Raw genomic sequence first — 21,229 nt, 5'->3', positions numbered from 1 at the left:
GAAGCTAAAATGAAAGGCTCAAATTTGTTGTATCTTCTCCCAAAATTGACATCCACAACACCAAATTTGTTATCTCGAATCCCTCGGTTCACAACAGGATCGAACCATTCACATTTGAAGAGGACGCATTTTTGCTTCAATAACCCTGGAAATGGAAATAGTCGTTGCATAAACACATGACAATCATGACTCTTCATTCCGGAGAACTTTTGACCTCGTTCAGCACATCTTGACAGATTTGAAACATAACCATCAGGAAACTTAACTTCTGATGCAACCCAATCAAACAAGGTTGTTTTGGCTTCTGATGACAACCGGAAGATGGGAACAGGAACATTTCCATTGCTCTTGATATGTAACTCACTTCTTGAGCAAATATCAGGTAAGTCCATCCTTGACTTTTTGTTATCTTTTGTCTTCCCAGGGACGTTAAGTAATGTATTCATGATGTTCTCAAAAAAGTTCTTCTCAATATGCATGACATCCAGATTGTGGCGTAAGAGAAGATCCTTCCAATAGGGTAGCTCCCAAAATATACTCTTCTTATGCCAGTTGTGAGAGACACCATACCCATCATGTATATTTCCAGGAACATGCCAATTTCCTCCAACCTTAACTGTTTCCTGAGCTCCGTAATAATCAATGTCTGCTTCGATCTGCTGGCCGGTGAGATATGGAGGAGGACCGTCTCTGACAATTTTTTTTGTGCCGAAACAATGTCTTATTTCTTTTGTACGGATGGGCAAGTGGAAGAAAGCGACGATGACAATCAAACCAACAACTCTTCCAACCATTGTTCAGTTGAAAAGCATCCGTCGATCCAAGACAATATGGACAAGGTAATCTTTCATGTGTTGTCCAGCCAGACAACATCCCATAAGCAGAGAAATCACTTATCGTCCACAGCAGAACTGCTCGCATTGTAAAATTGTTTTTCAAGGAACAATCGTACGTCCTCACCCCTTCTGACCACAATTGCTTTAGCTCTTCTATCAACGGTTGAAGAAAAACATCAAGAGACCGTTTTGGATGCTTCGGCCCAGGGATTAATATGGTCAAAAATAGAAATTCTTGTTCCATGCACATATCCGGCGGTAAATTGTACGGCGTAAGAATGACTGGCCACAAAGAATATTATCTACCAGGCATTCCAAATGGACTAAATCCATAGGTGCATAACCCAAGATAGAAATTCCAAATATTTGTAGCAAAATCTGCGTGTACCTTGTTGAAATGTTTCCACGCTCTTGCGTCTGATGGATGTGCAACCTCACCATCTCTCTGGACATGTTCTGCATGCCACCTCATCGACGCAGCAGTCCTCTCAGATTGATATAATCTTTTCAATCTGTCTGTAATTGGTAGGTATCACATCCTTTGGTATAGTACCCTATTCCTCCCACGGCCTTGCAGTTTGAATCGTGGTTTTTTGCAGAATCGACACTCTTTTAACTTGACATCTTCTTTTCCGTAGATCATGCAGTTGTCGATGCAAACATCAATCATCTCCAAAGGCAAACCAAGACTATATATCAATTTCTGAATCTCATAATAAAATTCAGCAGACACGTTGTCTTCTGGCAAATACACTTTAAACAAATCCGCCCATGCATCCATGCAATTCTCAGGTAAATTATGATCCGTTTTAATATTCATCATCCTAGCTGCTAGAGACAATTTAAAGAGACCTTCTCTACAACCAGTGTAGATTGGTTGATTTGCAGCATCTAGCATTTCATAAAACCTTTTTGCATCCAAATTAGGTTCTTCTACATTTCCAGTTCCATCAGCTATTGTTGTAGTTGTTTCTAAAAATGCATCACTAATCATATCTTGAACCCTATCATGATCTACCATCTGCTCATGATCTTGATGATAATTATATTCATTATGCAAATGATTCGGTTCTTCACTATGATGACCATCCTCAAAATTATTATTACTACTACTAGCTTCATTTCCCACATAACCCTCTCCATGTTGATACCAAATGTAGTACTGTGGTGTAAATCCTCTGTTTACTAAATGCTTCCATACAGTTTCACTACGTGCAAATTTTGAATTCTTGCATTTCCGACAGGGGCAGAACATCTTACCGCTTTCCTGTGTGATCGGTGTACAGCCCGCCTGGTGCATGAATGTCTCTAGCCCGCTCAGAAATGCGTTCGTCACCCTCCCGTCGGAATCTTTGTGCAAATACATCCAACTCCGTAACTCGTAAATACTTATCGCCACCGGCTATTTTTTTCTTAGATTTTTTTTTGAAAATTTTTTTTCTTATTTTTTTTCCGTTTGTGTGTTGTAAGGAAGAGAATTGTGGGAAATGAGAAATGGCATATATATAGAGAAATTTTCGAGTTGAGTAGTTGAAATATAACAACGACTTTACAAGGAATGTTTTACATGGATTTTACATGGTTTTAACATAATATTTACAACGACTTTACGAAGAAATTAGGTAAGTTAAAGCACATTGAATACACGTTTTCACCTAAATATAACGGTAACATGTTTCGTTGTAATGTCGATGTAACGATTACGACGTATTTCTCATTCCACGTACTTTCGTCGTAAACTTACATGGACTTTACGACGAAAATATTTTCACATAAATTTACATGGAGTTTACGACGAAATTTGGTCTTCTCGCAACTGCGTTGTAAACACCATATAAATTTACGAGGAAATATTTTCGTCGTAAATCTTCGTTGTTATGGAGACGTTTTCTTGTAGTGAAAGTTTTGTGCTGGTACTATTCATGCTTATGATTGCAATTCTCTATCCGATGATATACAGTTTTTATCAGATGTTATGCTATTCTTAAGACAAAACACTATTATACGCAAATACAGACATTATTTTGGTCAAATCTCAAAAAAAAAATATTTTCTTTGTATATAAATATCTATTTGATAGAAATGATAACATACTCAAAAAGTAATCATATACTCTCTATGTACCCGAAAGTAAAATTTTTTAGAGTATTCATGCTTATTAAAAATTTAATAAATGTTTATAATTTAATTTATTTTTTACTTTATTATATACTTTTCAATAACTTTCTACCAATAAAATTTAATAAATTCAAATATTTTCAATTAATGTTTTTCAAACGTATAAAAAAATACCTTAACAATATAGAAAATCAATATTGTGAAACAAAAAAAATGCAAAGTCTTACTTTGGGGGAACAGTGGGAATATATATATGGTATGAGAATCTGGTAAAAATGAAAAAGACTATTATAATGAGAAAAATGTGCATGTAGTTTTTAGAGTAGAGTAGTGTTCCAAAAAACAATGTGTAGATTACTAGATTTTAGAATTGGCATTTGACACAAAAAGTTAGAGAGAGAGAAGTCTTTACAAAGGGGATCCGGCGGTCGGCCGGCGCGTGAGCGTCCGTGCCACCGCCGGAGCCCTTTTCCCTTCGATAATATCATCCGGTCCTGTCGCTCTTCCTCTTACTCGGTTTCTACGGCGGGGTTTGCGGGGAGGAGGGGGGGGGGTGTCAATAGTTCGAGTTCTAGCTCCGGGAGACGGAGGCTCTCACAGATCCGTCGCCGCCGGTCCTTTGTCTCCGCGACGGGGAAGCTTCCTTAGTTCCGCCGTCGTCGGATCCAGCTTCCGGGGGGTAAAGGCTATCTCAGCTTTACGTCGCCGGCTTCCGTCCCCTAGTCTTTTAGGGTTTAGGTTTTCCGTTTGTTGTTTTTTTTATTTCGGGGCTTAGTTGTGGTTTTGAGTTGTTTCTGGTCGCGTCGGAGGAGAGGAAGATCCCCGACGGAAAGAGTGAGGTTGCATGTGAGGCTTTGGGCGGCTGCGGTGAGCGGGGGTGGATGAGATCTCGCCACGGCGATTGATTTTCTCCGGTATTAGAGTCCCATAAGCTCTTTACGGTGAAGAGGTTCGGAACGACGGAGTTCCGGTGTGGCCGGTTTGATCCGAAGGTTGGATCTCCGGTAAAGACGAGAAGCGGGCGTGATGCGATGATCTCGCGACACGTGTCCCTCGACGTCGAGGATGTTAACACGTGTCCACGCGACAAAAATACTGATCTGCGAGGCGGCCGCGCTTCGCTCCCGTGTAGTGTCTAAGGTTTCTCAAGTTGGGCCGCTGGAAATGGGCCCAACTGTGTAACGAATTTTAGCTCGGTAGGTTTAGTGGGCTTATATTGTAATCTGTTTCTGGGCTGGGCCCGTTTCTATAAATTAAAAAACTATTGACGGAAAAAAAAAAAAGATTACTAGATTTTAGAGTCAGACATTTGTGCATGGTATTTAATTTTCTTGGTACACTGTACCAATTAAAAAAAAGAATAGTCCATGGACTGACGCTGCCCAAATGTTAGTGTGACTGGTGAGGAGAAAAAAATCAAATAAAATGACACGAGAATTTGACACTCAACCAAAAATAGAGAAAGCATGAAAGTGATGTGTACTTATTTTCCTAAAGAAAACAAGTGAAATCTTTGACTAAGTCATTTTCCACAAGACTTTGTCAAAGTGATTGATCACGAGGCCACCACACATACCTATATTCTTCTTTTTTTTTTTCTGATCAATTTTCTTATGGGAAGAATATTGTACACACAACCATTTAATATTTTCAACAAAGACATGCGAGACAGTGGCAACAAAAATAGGAATTTTGATGGGTCAGCGGGTTAATTTTGTGTGGCATTTCCCAAGGCTAATGTAAAGAGATTTCCAATTTCACTTCATTTTTCAACCAAAATGAAGTAAAATAAAATATAAAGTAAAAAATACTCCAATCCTATTTTATTTTTCACTCTAAAATGAAATTTAATTCATAAATAAAGTTATCTATTTTTTTTTGTTCATTATTCTATTATAGAGTAAGAAATATAATAAAATTGGAATATTTTCATTCTATTTTTTATTTTACTCTATTTTGAAAAAATAATAATAAAATTTTACAGTAGAAATGTTCTAATAGGCTTCCAAAAATAAAAATATAGAACTACACACTTCTCAAATCAGTAAACTCGTAGTACACTTAATACTGGTGTATATATATAGTATCTGAGATATTATTGTCAACTTGTGGATTGTACGTTTATTTATTTACTTAGGTATCTATAACAATAAAGAAGAGTTGTCTCTCTCCACAATCCTCCACCTCATCATTCAGCATAGGGCGATTGTTGCCACGTGTCAGTATTTTCTAAACTTTCTTTTGCACGATATTTTCCATTTTTCATAATTGGATCTTTATTTTATTGGGCCGTAACTAATTTACATGCATCTGCAAACAAATGCTTCTAAAAACCTTGATCAGTATAACTTGTTTTTTTTCTCCGTTTGACAGATTAATTAGCCATTCGTTTTCTTTATTGCGCAACATAATTGCATATACCTCTACGACTTCCCCTCAGAGAAGAGAAGAAGAAACATCGAACTTGGATTTCCACAATCACCGTCGAATTGATCTCTTCTCGATCGATACTTGGGAAACTGAATCTGGAATGGTTTAATAGCACCATGTGGTCTGCTCCTCCTCCGCCGTTGTCTTTCAACGACGACGATGGTCATTCCCCCGCCACTAAAATGAAGGAGAAGTCATAATAGATCTCCGTTGCTTCCAGGCTCAGTTCCGCTCCTCCGCCCTCCACAGCTTCCTCAGAACGGTATCAATATCTCTGGGGGTAATGGAAACTCAGGTGTTCCTTTCGCCGAGGACTTTTTCCCGCCAAGCTCATCTCTCAGCGGAGGTCAGGTCAATTGCGCAAACCTTCCCTCCTTTATTAACTTATCTTAAGATTCTTCTAAGTCTTGAATTGTTAATTGATTTGGTTTTGATTAGTAGTTATCAAAGAAGGTGATCAATATGAAGGAGTTGAAGAGTCTTGCTTTACAAAGTTTGCCTAATTCTCCTGGAATCCGTTCTACTATCTGGAAGGTATTTGAGATTTAGGATATAGTTTGGTTTGCGTGAAAAGCCTTAGGAGAAATTTGAAATGTGATTTTTTTTATTTTGTAGCTTTTGCTTGGATACTTGCCACCTAAACGTTCACTCTGGTCAACTGAATTGAAACAAAAGAGACCCCAATACAAACACTATAAGGATGAGCTTCTTACTACTTCTGTAAGTGATCCTGTTCTCTTTTTTATTGTCGATTCCTACAAAATCCGATCAACACTATGGCTTTCTATAATCATTTGAACGAAATCCTTTGCAATATAACTAACCCAAAGAGGAACGCATGAGGCAAGATGGGTCGAGAACACAAGTAAATTTGAAGTTAGGACTAATCTATATGGTTCAAGAGAAACTTCATTTTATTCTTGCTGGGAATGACTAGATTCGTCGCAACCTCCCCTTAACGCTATTTCTAACGTTTGTAAAATATAACTTGATATTTACGATGTTGGTGCAGTAGCGGAAACAAAGGAGGAGAAGTAGATGATAACTCTAATATCTCCTGGGGTAGGAGCTAAACAACACTCCACTGAGAGCCGAGAGGAGCCAAGAAGCTATTGTTTACGTTGGAAATCCCGACCCCCAGGTTATTCTCCTTTCTCTCTCCCTAACTTTTTGGATTTATTCGGTAGATTTACTATGTGTTTCTCAGTTTCTCCTCTCTGTGAATTGTAGCTATCTGAAGAATTTCTTTGGGAATGTTTAATACAAGCAGGCGATGTTGGTAAGTTGAACGCTTTGGTTCATATGAATAATCTTCACTTAGTTGCTTATGTATCTTATGGTTGTTGGCTATACTTAGAAGAACTGGTCTTCATCTGACATTAAGGTCCTCTGTTTATTTTTGGATTTTATCAATTATTGTGTATGTTCCCAAAGATAGGATGACGAATCTCCATCAAGGTTGACTTCCTTTGTGAGGAAGACATTGGCTATGTAAGTCTTTCTCTTTTCCAAGAGTTTTGATTTCTTTCTCTACACAATAGCATAATTTTATTCCCATATTATGCAGGCAATTAAGGTTCTTAACATGATTAAGCTCCATGGAAAGCCTATACGTGTTAACAAGGTGTCATTTTTGTTTTTATAAGCATCCTCTCTTTTTTGTAAACTGACAAATTCTCCAGAATTTTATGAGTTTTGATTTTATCCCATCGTAAGAGTTTGATAACACTTTGTTTCCTAGGTTGAAATTTTAGTAGGCATCTCAAGATAAGAAGATCATCGATGTTGGTTGCCTTTGGAAACAGTTAAAACAATGGTTGATATTTACGCTTCTGCCAAAGGCTGCACATTAGAAGATCTTCATTACAGAATAGAACAAAATGGGCGTGGATTTGAGTACCACGGATTGGGTTGTTGTTTATAATTCCAAATTTACAAGAAGTGGAAGATTGGCCTGTCGGAGTTGGTCATGTTTATTTTGATGCCAAGGGCCAATACTTTTGGATTTTATCAGAGACCATCAAGAGATCATTTAACAGAAACTACTACGTTTAGAGAGCAGCACGAGGAGAAAAGAAAAGGTTAAGCCAAGGTAATAAAGAAAACAATAAAAACTTGAGGAAGAGACGCAAGGCAAGAAGCAAGGGTCAAAAGGTGTTTAGATTTGACAGAAGACTAAACGACAACCTCGAAATAAAAAAGCTTATCCAAGATACCTGGAACAGAGACCCTGAGCTCCACGTAGACGAGAGACTATCCAGATGCCGCAAAGAAATCTGTAGATGGAGCAAACAGTTTCAGGAGAACAGTAGAGCAAATATAAAAGAGCTTCGCCCCCAGCTCGATGAGGCAATGTCAAGCGAAAGCAACAAAGAAGATCTAATCTACCAACTGAATGCTTAACTACTTCAATCTTACAAAAATGAGGAAGCATTCTGGAGACAACGAAGCAGACAATTGTGGCTGACACCAGGAGATGCTAACACTGCCTACTTTCATGCGGTTACTAAAGGGTGGAAAACAAAGAATAGAATGGCAGTTATGGAAGATGATAGTGGAGTACCTTGGTTTGAAGAGGATCAAATTGCATCTGTAATATGCAAGTATTACAATCCCCTCTTCTCTTCCTCACAGAACGATGGCCGGCATACAGTCTGGGAGGCACTGCAACCCTGCATCACACAGCAAATCAACGAGAACTTAATCAGAGATCCATGTCCAGAAGAGATCAGAGAAGCTACCTTTGCCATACATCCAGATAAGGCTCCTGGCCCAGACGGTTTTTCAGCCAGTTTCTTCCAAGCTAACTGGAGTGTGGTAGGGCCTGCAATCATCAAAGAAGTCCAGCTCTTCTTCACCACATGAACAATCCGACCCTCGCAAAACAACACTCATGTGAGATTGATTCCAAAGAAGACTGGAGCTAAAAGAGTTGCTGACTACAGACCCATTGCATTATGCAATGTGTACTTCAAGATCATATCAAAAGTATTGTCGCTACGACTAAAACCGGTCCTAAATATGATCATTTCTGAGAATCAATCATCATTTATTCCAGGCAGAGCTATCACAGACAATGTCCTAATAACACATGAGGTGTTACAATTCCTGAAACATTCAAAGGCGGAGAAGAATTGCACCATGGTTGTCAAGACAGATATGTCTAAAGCATATGACCGCATTGAATGGAAATTTATAGAGCAAGTTCTACATAGACTAGGCTTCCACGATAAATGGACTAACTGGATCCTACAATGTGTCTCAATGGTTTCCTATTCCTATCTAATCAATGAGACAGTACTAGGGTCGGTTAAACCACACAGAGGAATAAGACAGGGAGACCCCAAATCTCCCTCTCTTTTCATCTTATGCAGATAGGTACTATCGGGCCTATGCAGTAAGGCAGAGAGAGATGGAACCTTACAGGGGATTCGTGTAGCACGTGGAAGTCCGAGGGTGAACCACCTCTTATTCGCGGATGACACTATGTTCTTCTGCAATGCTTCCCCCGAAAGCTGCTCTAAACTGAAGTCCATCCTCCTTGACTATGAGAAGGCCTCTGGGCAAAAGATCAATTCGGAGAAATCATCAATCACATTCTCAAGCAAAACACCAGAAGACAAGAAAACCGCATAAAAAACTCTACTGGGCATTGATAAAGAAGGGGGAACGGGTAAGTACCTTGGACTACCGGAGTATTTTGGCAGAAAGAAGCGAGATATGTTTACTTCCATTGTAGACCGAATCAGACAGAGAGCTTCTAGCTGGTCAATGAGACGACTATCCAAGGCGGGGAAACTAACTATTCTCAAATCAGTCCTGCTTTCCATCCCAACATATCCAATGTCTTGCTTTGAAATCCCTGTAAGTCTGTGCAAACGAATACAGTCAGTCTTAACCCGCTTCTGGTGGGATGACTCTCTAAACAACACCAAAAAGATGTGTTGGATAGCATGGAGCAAAATGACCAAACCAAAAGCGGGGGGAGGCCTAGGACTCAGAGATATACAATTATTCAACCAAGCGCTCCTAGCTAAACATGCATGGAGAATTCTAACGGCCCTTGACTGTCTATTAGCTCGGATACTGCTAGGAAAATATTGTCACAGAACATCTTTTCTCGAAGCCCAAACCCCCGCGGTGTGCTCACATGGCTGGAGGAGTACTACACGGCAGAAACTTATTAAAAGGAAACATGGGGAGAGTTATAGGGAATGGAGAAGATACTAAAGTGTGGAATGACTCATGGATAACACTACAAGAGAACATCAAAATCTATGGGCCAGTACCAGAGGCAGGAATGGACCTTCGCGTATCTGATCTACTAACATCCGAAATGAAGTGGAATGAATCAAGACTAAAAGAGTTCATACCTCTGGTTGCGGACAGAGTCAAATGCATTAGGCCAAGCGAGACAGGAGCAACAAACACATATATTTGGCAAGCAGCAAAGTCAGGTATATACTCTTCCAAGTCGGGTTATTTTACAGCCTCGGGAGAAGCAAATCCTAGACCAGCAGATCCCAATAGCTTCGACTGGATCAAAGATATATGGAGAGGCAACTTCTCTCCCAAAATGAGAATGTTTTTCTGGTCAATAGTTCAGAACGCTCTTCCATTGGGAGTTAACCTGCAACACAGAGGCATTAACTCAGAAGCGGTTTGTAAAAGATGCAAAGATGTTGAAACTGCTATGCATACATTCTTCTTCTGCCCCTTCGTACAAAGGGTATGGGAGCTAATCCCTTACACAGAGGAATGTCGATCACAACAGACAGAAACTTCAAAGACGCAATCATCAAATTTCGTAAAGATGTCTACTTGCCATCATCAGGAGTCTCAGGAAACATCCTCCCCTGGGTTTGTTGGGCGTTGTGGATTGCTCGCAACACACTAATCTTCGAGGACCAACTCTCTACACCAGAGGAAACGGCGACGAGGGCAATACGATCAGCGCAGGAATGGGGACTTGCGCAAGGAGTGAAGGATCAAATACCAAAACACGCAGAGAACCAACCCAATTTGAATCAGCACCAACCCGAAAAAAACACGATAATGGTTTGCAAATCGGACGCCGCATGGGACAAAGGATCGAAAAAAGCAGGGCTAGCTTGGATTCTCACAGATGCATCAGGAATCTGCAAACACAGAGGAGCCACAACCCATGACTTTGTCTCCAGCCCATTGATCGCAGAAGCCCTAGCCCTACGATCGGGAATCATCACCGCAGCAGCGATGGAAATCTCTGATCTCCAGATTCTGTCTGACAACCAAACGCTTATTAAAGCCATCAACAACGACATCCAGAACCCAGAGATCTATGGTATTGTGAAAGATATCCAAAAGATCTCCTCTGATTTTGTCGATATCACTTTCTCTTTTGTATCTTGCGTGTTTAACGATGAAGGTGATGCCTTAGCAAAAGCCACCCTAAACAGATCTTTTGTAATGGACCCATGAGTGGGCTGAACCTAATGGGCCTGAGGCCAATTTATGTTTCTGGTTTAATGAAAATTTGGTGAACAAAAAAAAGACGCAAGACAAGAAATATCACAAGTTTATTCTATAACCAATCTCAAAGTCAATACGGCAGAGATAACAAATGCTTAAGTTCATGTTATTGGTGATTTTTTGGGTAGTGAGGTTTTTGAAATAATAGAACACTTTACTATGCAGCATATTCCAGATTATGAAAGAGTGTTTTGTGGAGAAGATAGCAGGAGTCATCGTTTAATTTGTAATCAGTGGATGATAACACTACGTGGTCTGGTTTCAAAGAAGCTATACACACTTCTCATTTGTCTATCTTTTAGTTAGATGAATGCACCAATTTGACCAACTTTGATTCTCCACCTTACTATCTCTCGATCATTAAATTTTCTTTCAAAGTAAAATCTTTGCTTCCACACTAATGCAGCTAAAAGCAAGTATGAATCTCTATTTACATTAGTTGAAGTTGTTGGGTAGCTAGGAAAGCTTAGTATAGATAAATATATAAAAAGTGGTGTTGAGGAAATTGTGTTATTTTCTTGGAATAAATTATTGTCAAACTATTAGATATTGTTAGTATTTTACAGATTTTGTCACAGATGGCTTTGATCAATTATGATGTGTTGTTGCAAAAGGATCCAACCAAAGAAAGAGGAGGAGTCTCACCTTTTTATTTTCATGGAACATAGAGATTTGCTGCAACTGTTAAATCTGGATTTAGCCCACTGTTTGGTCTTGTTTGCTTTTGACCTTTGTAGCTGCTGCTGCAACTACTCTGGTCAACTACTCTGGTTTTTCCATTCCCTGTTTTAATGGAGCGTATATCAACATTTTTGCTTCTGTTCTATACAGTAAGATTTTGGTTTTCCATAATAAGAACCAGATTTGAGTTCTAAGCAACACGATCACAAAAGATCAAAACAAAAGAGGGTCTGTAATGAACATATACAACTCTGTTTATCTACTTCACAGCAGCTGCTCTGGTTGCACTCTGAAGTTGAGTTCGTCCACATCATCATAAAGATGTTCAAGTCCTCTGTTCTGTTTTTCTATTTCACTTCACATGAATGATGGTAATGCGGCTAAGTTTAGACATAGAAGAGATGGAAAGATAACTAAACTTAATTAGAAAAGAAAACCAAATTAAAATGGAACTGTTGCTAATGCAAACTAAATAAAAATAATTAAACAGATTAAATTACAATATTCAAAATATATACACATTCAAAATAAGATCGAACATAGATACAGTATTTATATATCTGGCAAAGATCCGTAGTCGAAGAATAAACCCCACGATCCGTATATAACACGTATATAGCATATATATATTATATATATATATATATATATATATATATATTTTGTTAATAGTTTTAATTTCTTAAATTTTAATTTTTTTATATAAATATACATATATTAGAATCAAAATAGTATAATTTCTAAATCTAGACACGTCTTCCATTATTTTAAATGATTTTTAATGTCTTAAAACTCGATATAATTTTTAATGATAAAATATTATATTTGATAATATTTTTTGAGGAATATTATTCTTTCCTACAAATTCTCAAAAAATATGTTATTGATATATTAAGTTAAAATATTTTATACACACTAATAGATTGTTTGTTGAAATATTTATTTACATATTCTATTAGTTATGACATATTTATAATATCAATTTTAGGTACTGAATTTTATTTTTAAATATTTTAAACTTAATAAGTTTTTCATTATTATTTTTAATAAAGATATAAATTGTGTTTAGTTTAGTCTTTATAAAACTCTAAACTGCAAAACAATTATACTCTCAAAAAGTATTATATAAATTTTTAATAGTTCGTACGTTTTAAAAAAAAAATCTGTTAAATAGTTTTTAGGATAATAAATTAGTGATGTGATTTAAAAAGGAAATTATAAAGAAGAAAACATACATGATTTTAACTGTTTTTTAGTTTTGGAATATTTTTCTAAATTAATTATTTAGTTCATATTAATTAATTATGATATGCATAAATATGAGTGACATGTCATTATAATTATTTCACAAAATCAAAGACAAAATTTTATGATTCAGTATCATTTTGAAAACAAAGTATTTAACCAATACGTCCCAAATGAAGTTTCTAACAGATTGCCACATCCATAATATGAACAAAGTATGCGAAGATTGTTACTACTTTAAGAGGATGAGAATTTTTTTTATTTTCGTTTAAACAAGACAATCACAAAAACAAACACACACATTACATGTTTCCCTTTTGGAACATCGACTTTACTTTATGTTTTAAGTTCAGCTATTTATTCTATTTTTATTGAATTGATCAATGAAACCACTTATGCTATTCCTTTTTGATCTAAACAACTTCAAAACAAAGTAATATACTACTGTCATTACCAATATCATATGGATCAAAAATAATAAAACATACGAACCTGGCGCGTAGCGCCGGAATACCACTAGTATATAATAATTTAACACGGTTATAAATTTTATGAAATATATTACAACTGCAGACTAATGTAATAGTATAAAAGTCTATAAAGGTGCATCAAATCAGGTTCACAAAAATATATTACATATATTGTATATATATTGTTGCATTTTATTTGTATACTATTCCCCCTGTTTCATAATAAATGTCATTTTAATATTTTTTCTTGTTACAAAAAATGTAACTTTACAATTCCAATGCAAATTATATTTACTTTCAGCTAAAAGTTAATTGAAAACTGCATTGATTTTATAAATAATTTTATTTATCTCAAATACTATTGGTAAGAGAAGTATAATTAATAATAATTTATATATATTTCTGACACTTTTTTAATCTGTGTAAAAATGTTAAAGTGTACTTATTCAGAAACGGAGGGAGTACTAATTAATACCCTATATTAATTATTACGGAGTCCTTATCCGACAAGATTTTCAGTGACTTCATGTTTATTCGGAGAGGTTAAATCTATCTATAATATTATTTCATATAGTAAGATATAATGTGCCTCATAGTTTTCTGTTCAAATAGGTATCTATCTTGTGAGTGTAGACGTATAATGAATTTTTTTTTAAAGATGCCAACTCTTAGAGCATTTCCAACATAACCTCAAATCTTCAAATTTTGAAGTTTTTGTTATTCCAATCCAACTTAAAATCCTCAAATTTTTAAGTTTTGAATAGTGACACTTCAAATTTGAAGTTTCACTATTCAAAACCTCAAAACTACTATTTATTTTCTTTTTAGTCCTTATAATTATTATTTTTCACAAATACATCTACTAACTTTATTTAGACTAATTTAAATACACCAAAATAAAATAAAATAGAATAAATATTACATAACAATAAAATAAAATTCACACAAATAGAAAAAAATACATAAAATAAAGCTCACACAAAATAAAATATATTAAACAAACTTAACATATATTAAAGCAAATTACATAAACATTTAAATATTACATAACTTACAAGTGACCAAAATACCATAATTCATCGGCTAACCGGATCCTGAACCTCCAAGATAATCGAAATATAGTTTATAAATATTCGGATCAAATGAAGGTTGTTGCTGCTCTTGATCAGTTCTTTTTGTATGATTTTTATTTTTTCCAATCGCCTATACTCACGTCTATAAGCATTAACAGAGTCTAAATTTGTTAGTAATATCTTATCATCTCGTTCTCGTTCTTTTAGGGGTAATTTTTTAGCCTGATTTTGGAGACATAATTTCTGCAACTCATAATTCTTAGTCTAGTTGATGCACTGTCTTTTAAGAAATTAAAGATTTTTTCGTTTGATGAAATCATAGAGTCAACAAATGAATTATTACATTCGGCCATTTTTTTCTTCAATTTTGCTTTCTTCAATCCAATAGGGCGTTGTGATGAATTTGATCCACCATCCTCACTGCTTAAGTTGATTGAAAATAAAGACAATCCAAGAGGCTCATTTATCACTTTGGAATGCTTTGATTGAGCACATATGGGAGCATTACAGAAATAAAACTTGAGTAATTTGGTATTTTATGTAATTTCCGAAATTTGTGTGGTATGTGTATTGTTTTATTATATATGTAATTCATATTATTTTTTATTATATAATATTTTAATATTGTGTGTTGTATAATATTATTAAAAGTATGTTTTATAAGTATTAATTGTGAAATTTTATCATTATTAGTAATTTTTGTTAATATCAAGAACTATAATGCAAATTAATAAATTTTTAAAGATTTTTTTGAGGATTCATGGTTGGACTATTAACCCTCAAATCCTCATTTTGAAGTTTTGCTCTCTTTAAAATAAGGTCTTGGGTTGAAGATGTTGTTACACTTATGAATTATTGACATGTAAATATATATAATAGTAGCTAGTATTCGATCCTTATATTATATATAGAGGATAAACAATTTACTTAAATAAGCAACTCTGTTTACTAAGTCAAATAAAATAGAATACTGTTCGTTTACCTCGTATATCAGTAGAAGAAGCAAGAGCTGACGAGGAGACTAGGGGGAGTTTGATGTTATTATCCTATCATGTCTCTCCCTGGAGGTAAACCCTCACAACTTCTCAGCTCTAATTTATGAGCTTTGATTAATCATTTGGTGATAGATTGCGAAGTTAGGGTATTCATTATATTTGTAACAAATTGTGGTTTTGTTGACAAATGTTGAAGTGAATCCAAACCTCTAGGAATCCAAACTGATATTCTCAGATATTTCTATAGTTAACACTTGGATAAAAAAATGTTGTATGAAAGACAAGATTATGCTAATCTCTATCTTTCTTGTGGAAGCTGCAACTGTAAGATCTGCTGCTTTGGACCTTTTTGTGGAGGTTGTAAAATTCTTGAATCTACTTTATTGGTTTTTTTGTTGGGAGCATCATGGGAACATTTTAGCGTCCTCCTCCATACCATCTTCATGCTTCTTTAACACTTTTTTTTACCTCACGTGCAAGAATCAATAAACAATGTGTGATAAAGCCATATGAACTTGTTCTTGTTATGTTGATGAGCATCTATCATGGCTTATCAATTTTATACGTGAAGTTCTTATTGGATGCTCATATGTTTTTATTACAGTTCTTGTTGGTTACTGAACAAATACCATCACCAACCAACATCTAATTACTAAAAACGAAAAAAAAAACATGAAAATCGTGTTACTTACAGGTTTGTTTTGTGTTAGAAAAATCTAAAGGATCCGGGTCGAACTTATACTATATAATCCAGTTACAGTGTCGATAACGGGTCGGGTCGTGTCATGATGGGTGCTCCTCTCACCAACCACACCCACACCAACGAGGTTGGTGAGAGATTATAGTAGGCTACATCTCACCGTCCATATCTTCTCAACATGATGTCAACGGTGTAAAAGCATTATAACATTATACACCCATAACACACGATCACATCTACACCAACCATATAAACCGAAGGGACGTTAGCACGAGAAGAGCGGACAAAACAGAGAGCGAGTCGAACTCCGAGTCACACGGCAAGTTATTCTCCTCCACTCACTCTTTATCTCAGTATATCTCTCATCTTCTCCTCGTTACTCTTCTCTTCTCTCCTCAAGATCTTGAACCCTCTCGTTAACAGGTTTGTTTTCTTGTTCATCAATAGTTTGCTCTGTCTCCGTTAAGATCTGTACATAGTTTTGGTACCTTACATGTAATAACACGTTCTTGATTTTTAATCTTTTGTTTGTGTTGTTAGATCTTCCATTACATAACTGAGTTCATGCTTTTAGATCTTGATCGTGTCGGTGGAAACTGTACTAATCTTTTTGGATATATATTTTTTTGTATTTCAAGAAATGGAAACGTTCCTATTCACATCTGAATCAGTCAACGAGGGACATCCCGACAAGCTCTGCGACCAAGTCTCCGACGCCATCCTCGATGCTTGCTTAGAACAAGACCCTGAAAGCAAAGTCGCTTGCGAGACATGCACCAAGACCAACATGGTCATGGTGTTCGGCGAGATCACGACCTCTGCTAAAGTAGACTACGAGAAGATCGTTAGATCCACTTGCAGAGAGATCGGTTTCGTCTCAGCTGATGTTGGCCTCGACGCTGACAAGTGCAACGTCTTGGTTAACATCGAGCAACAGAGTCCCGACATTGCTCAGGGAGTCCACGGTCATTTAACCAAAAAGCCTGAGGATATCGGAGCTGGTGATCAGGGACATATGTTCGGTTACGCTACCGATGAGACGCCTGAGCTAATGCCGTTGACTCATGTCTTGGCCACCAAGCTTGGTGCTAAGCTTACTGAAGTGAGGAAGAACAAGACTTGTCCCTGGTTGAGACCTGATGGTAAGACGCAAGTCACCGTCGAGTACAAGAACGATGGTGGAGCCATGATTCCCATTAGAGTCCACACGGTCTTAATCTCAACTCAGCATGATGAAACCGTCACCAACGATGAGATCGCTGCTGACTTGAAGGAGCATGTGATCAAGCCGGTTATTCCAGCTAAATACCTTGATGAGAACACCATCTTTCACCTTAACCCATCTGGTCGTTTTGTCATTGGAGGGCCTCATGGTGATGCTGGACTCACGGGGAGGAAGATCATCATCGACACTTATGGTGGTTGGGGTGCTCACGGTGGAGGTGCTTTCTCAGGGAAAGACCCGACCAAGGTTGATAGAAGTGGTGCATACATCGTTAGGCAGGCTGCAAAGAGTGTGGTTGCAGCGGGACTCGCACGCCGCTGTATAGTCCAAGTGTCGTACGCTATTGGTGTGCCTGAGCCTCTCTCGGTGTTTGTTGATACTTACAAGACCGGGACGATACCAGACAAGGATATACTCGTGTTGATCAAAGAGGCCTTTGACTTCAGGCCGGGCATGATGGCTATTAACCTTGACTTGAAGAGAGGAGGTAACTTCAGGTTCCAGAAAACAGCTGCGTATGGTCATTTCGGACGTGAAGACCCTGACTTCACTTGGGAGGTCATCAAGCCACTCAAGCCCAAGGCTTAAAAAAAAAAAAAGCTGGCTATTGCAAGAACTCTGAGTTGTTGAGACACTTACCATTATTATTGCAAAAGATTTGAATAATCCCTTACACTCACATATGTTTTTGCTGCCATTTGTACTTGGAACACGAGGCCAATGGTCAGAAGATTTGAATTTGATCATGTTTTGAATTTTCTGCCTCTTTTTCTTTCTTTCTTAATATATCTTGTATTGTAATTTTGATTGTGTAATCAAGAAATCCATTGTTGTAGTGTTAAACATTAATTATATTTATGTGCAAGAAAATAAAGATGCCGAATTAAGCAGAAGAAGTACGAGAAATATATGCAAGTATCCGCTGATATTTGAGGGTTTTTTTATCCTCACATTTGATTATTTTTTTTCATCTAAAATTTTCACATTACAAACATTAGAGCATGATTATTGGAGGGTTCTTGAGGTGAAATTTTTTACGGAATATAAGAACCTGACTCTTAACTTTTAACTAAGAAAGCTAAGAACCGGCTCTTAAATAAGAGTTTTAAGAGACGGTTCTTAGCTTTTTTAGTTAAAAGTTAAGAAACGGGTTCTTATATTCTGTTAAGAACCTCACCCTAAGAACTTCCCAATAATCATGCTCTTACAAAGATACCAAGCTGACTGTTGTATAAAACAACACCAGAGTCTAAAGCAGGCTACCGTATACTATCTAATATTCCTGAGTCTAAAGCTAGCGATTTGTTAGAAACAAACCCTAGAAACAAAGATAACCAACACGAGGAGGGCAAAGCCTAACATTTATTAACAACAACACAAGCTACCACTAAACATTGATAGTCGATTGAAAGTTCCGCAGTCCAAGGATAAGACGAAGGAGCGCAGGAGATGGGGAACAACCAAGTACGACCAATTCAACACATGTTAAATGGACGAATTGTTTCGCATCTATAATGGACGAATTTCTACTATGGGATCTTGGTTGTAGAAATGCGTTGGTCAATGTTAAATGGATCTGGATGCGGAACAACCAAGATCCATTTAACGACCAATGCAACACCTGTTATATTGTAACCTATAATATTGACCCCAACTAGTTCAAATTCTATAGTAGCGCCCCCAACTATAAACTATCCTAGATCCGCCACTGAGAGGATGTACGACCAAAGGCGGAAGAGACCCAAAGCAAGGGGAACCGGCAAAGAACTAGTCCAAAATCAACGATTATCAAGAACATAAGAACCAAGAACGAGAATCTAAATTTTGTCCACCTAATTTTCACTTGAAAGAGTCAAAGCCAAGAACTAAGCATCCCCACAAGATATACAAGAGGTTATCCTCACATTTGATTTAATCATAGTATATTTTCTCAAAAGTAATAAAAATTTGAGAAGGTCAGCTTTTGCAAATTATTTGGAAGATATCAAGATCCTGAAAGAAAACTTCTGCGGTTGAGAGATCATTCATGTACCAAGAACACATAATTCAAAGGTAGATAGTATAGCACACAGTACTAGGAAACAACCGTTTTATGTCATTCACATGGATGCAGAACCACCGATTTGGTTTACAGAGTCAGTATGAATCTGTTTAAGTTGATGACAAAAATAAATTTGATTTTTTTTTTGAAATTTATGTAGGTTATTCCAACAAACATGCAATATATGTTAAATTAGTATAGGATTGATTACATAGAAATATCAATTTTTAGATTATGAAATTACTAAAGAAAACATACACCAATGCAACACATGTTAAATGGACGAATTTCTCTTTGACATTTTTAATCATAGATATTCGAACTTATAGAAGACTCCAAATTAATATGTAAATAGTGGTGCGATCCATGGATCGACTCTATTTTTATGGATATTTCAAATAAGATCTAATATATGATCTTTTATTCGTGTGACAAGAGTTTATTATCGTGGGGATCTTTGACACTTATAAGTCATAAATGTGTAAGTGTTGACTGTTTTTATTTTTTAGAATGGTTTCTGGTGTTTGTTTTTCAAAAACCATTTTGTTAGTCAATCAATTTTTTTTTTTTTTTTTTTTTTTTTTTTTTTTTTTGGCAATAACTTCATTTGATTCAACATTTAAGACAAGTACAATGGTTTATGGTGAGAGCCAAGCTATTACATATTTCTGGTTAGATAGTCTAGCTCTCTTTGCTAATTGATCAACATGATAAATTAAATTTCTAGGGACCTGTTTGAAAGAGTAATCATTTAGCTTAGCCAGATTGAGGATGTCCTGCACCATCGTAGAAGCTTCATGACAAGCAGTATTTTCACGTCCTCGAGTAGGCTCCAAGCTTTTAAACAACCGAGCGTTGTCACCTAGAAATATAACATTCTTGTAGTGCAGTCTATGTAATTGTTGAACAGCTAGCAAAGTTGCCACTGCCTCGGCTTCAAAGGCTGAATTTGTTGATGCAATTGCTGAGCTTCCTTGCATAATGAAAGTGCCTTGTCGACTGTATAAGGACCACCCTATGCCTGCAGCTTCATGTTCAGACTTCCAAGAGGCATCAGCAATGCAATATAGCATTGATTCTTGCGGGAGGACATCAATGATGGAGTGTGGTCGATGATCTTTAACCTGAGTTGGGAAGTCAGGCTCATTATAGTATATAGCCTCCTTCCACAAGTTCAAATCCATGAAAGATCCTTTAATGACCTGTACGATATGTTCCCGGTTATTATCAAATAATAACCTATTCCGCATCTTCCATATCCTCCACCCTATAAACCAAGCTAGATTACTTGGTAAATCTCTTGTATCCTCATTTACAATTTTGTGGACAAACATCAAGAGATTGGTATGAGGTTCTAGGCTCCGGGAAAGGTCAGGGTAAGCTAACTGCCAGATTTCTCTAGATACTCGACATTCATACAGAAAATGAGGTATTGTTTCCATACCTTCTCCACAGAGCTGACACTCAGGAATAACCCTGCAGCCCCTTCTATGTAGATTCAATGCAACTGGCAAGCCATTGTGGAGCACCTTCCACCAGAAAATTTTGAGTTTAGGTGGTAATTTCAGTGTCCAAATTTTCTGTATGAGCTGATTTCGTAGTTGCACAGAAGGAGAGGAAATGACATGAGTTTGCTGAGCATTTTCATTGTCCAACGCCCTTTGCACATAGTAGCCTGACCTAACTGTGTATGATCCTGTTTTACTGAGTTTCCAATACAACAAGTCTTGGGTTCCCGTTATGCTTGGGCGAAGGCGCAATATTCTCAGAGCATCCTCAGGTTGAAATAATTGATTCAACAGAGGTTGATTCCATGAGAATGCCCCAGGGAAGAACAAGTCCTTAACCTTAAGATTAGGTTCTGATTATGAATGTTCTGCTTAATCAATCTAGAAAGGCCTTCA

General features: G+C 36.8%; 1 protein-coding gene across 1 annotated transcript; it reads left to right on the top strand.

The window, feature by feature from the left end:
- The first annotated feature begins 16,321 nt into the window (after positions 1-16,321).
- LOC106335937 (S-adenosylmethionine synthase 3-like) lies at positions 16,322-18,136 on the top strand. Its single transcript, XM_013774623.1, has 2 exons — positions 16,322-16,482; positions 16,698-18,136. Exon 2 carries the CDS (start codon positions 16,700-16,702, stop codon positions 17,870-17,872), a length of 1,173 nt encoding a protein of 390 aa, XP_013630077.1. The 5' UTR covers positions 16,322-16,482; positions 16,698-16,699; the 3' UTR covers positions 17,873-18,136.
- Positions 18,137-21,229: the final 3,093 nt, after the last annotated feature.

The sequence above is a fragment of the Brassica oleracea genome, chromosome C3 (genome assembly GCF_000695525.1).
Source record: "Brassica oleracea var. oleracea cultivar TO1000 chromosome C3, BOL, whole genome shotgun sequence".
Lineage (NCBI taxonomy): Eukaryota > Viridiplantae > Streptophyta > Magnoliopsida > Brassicales > Brassicaceae > Brassica > Brassica oleracea.
The sequence above is the reverse complement of the archived record's forward strand: the minus strand, read 5'-3'. Positions and strand labels throughout refer to the sequence as shown.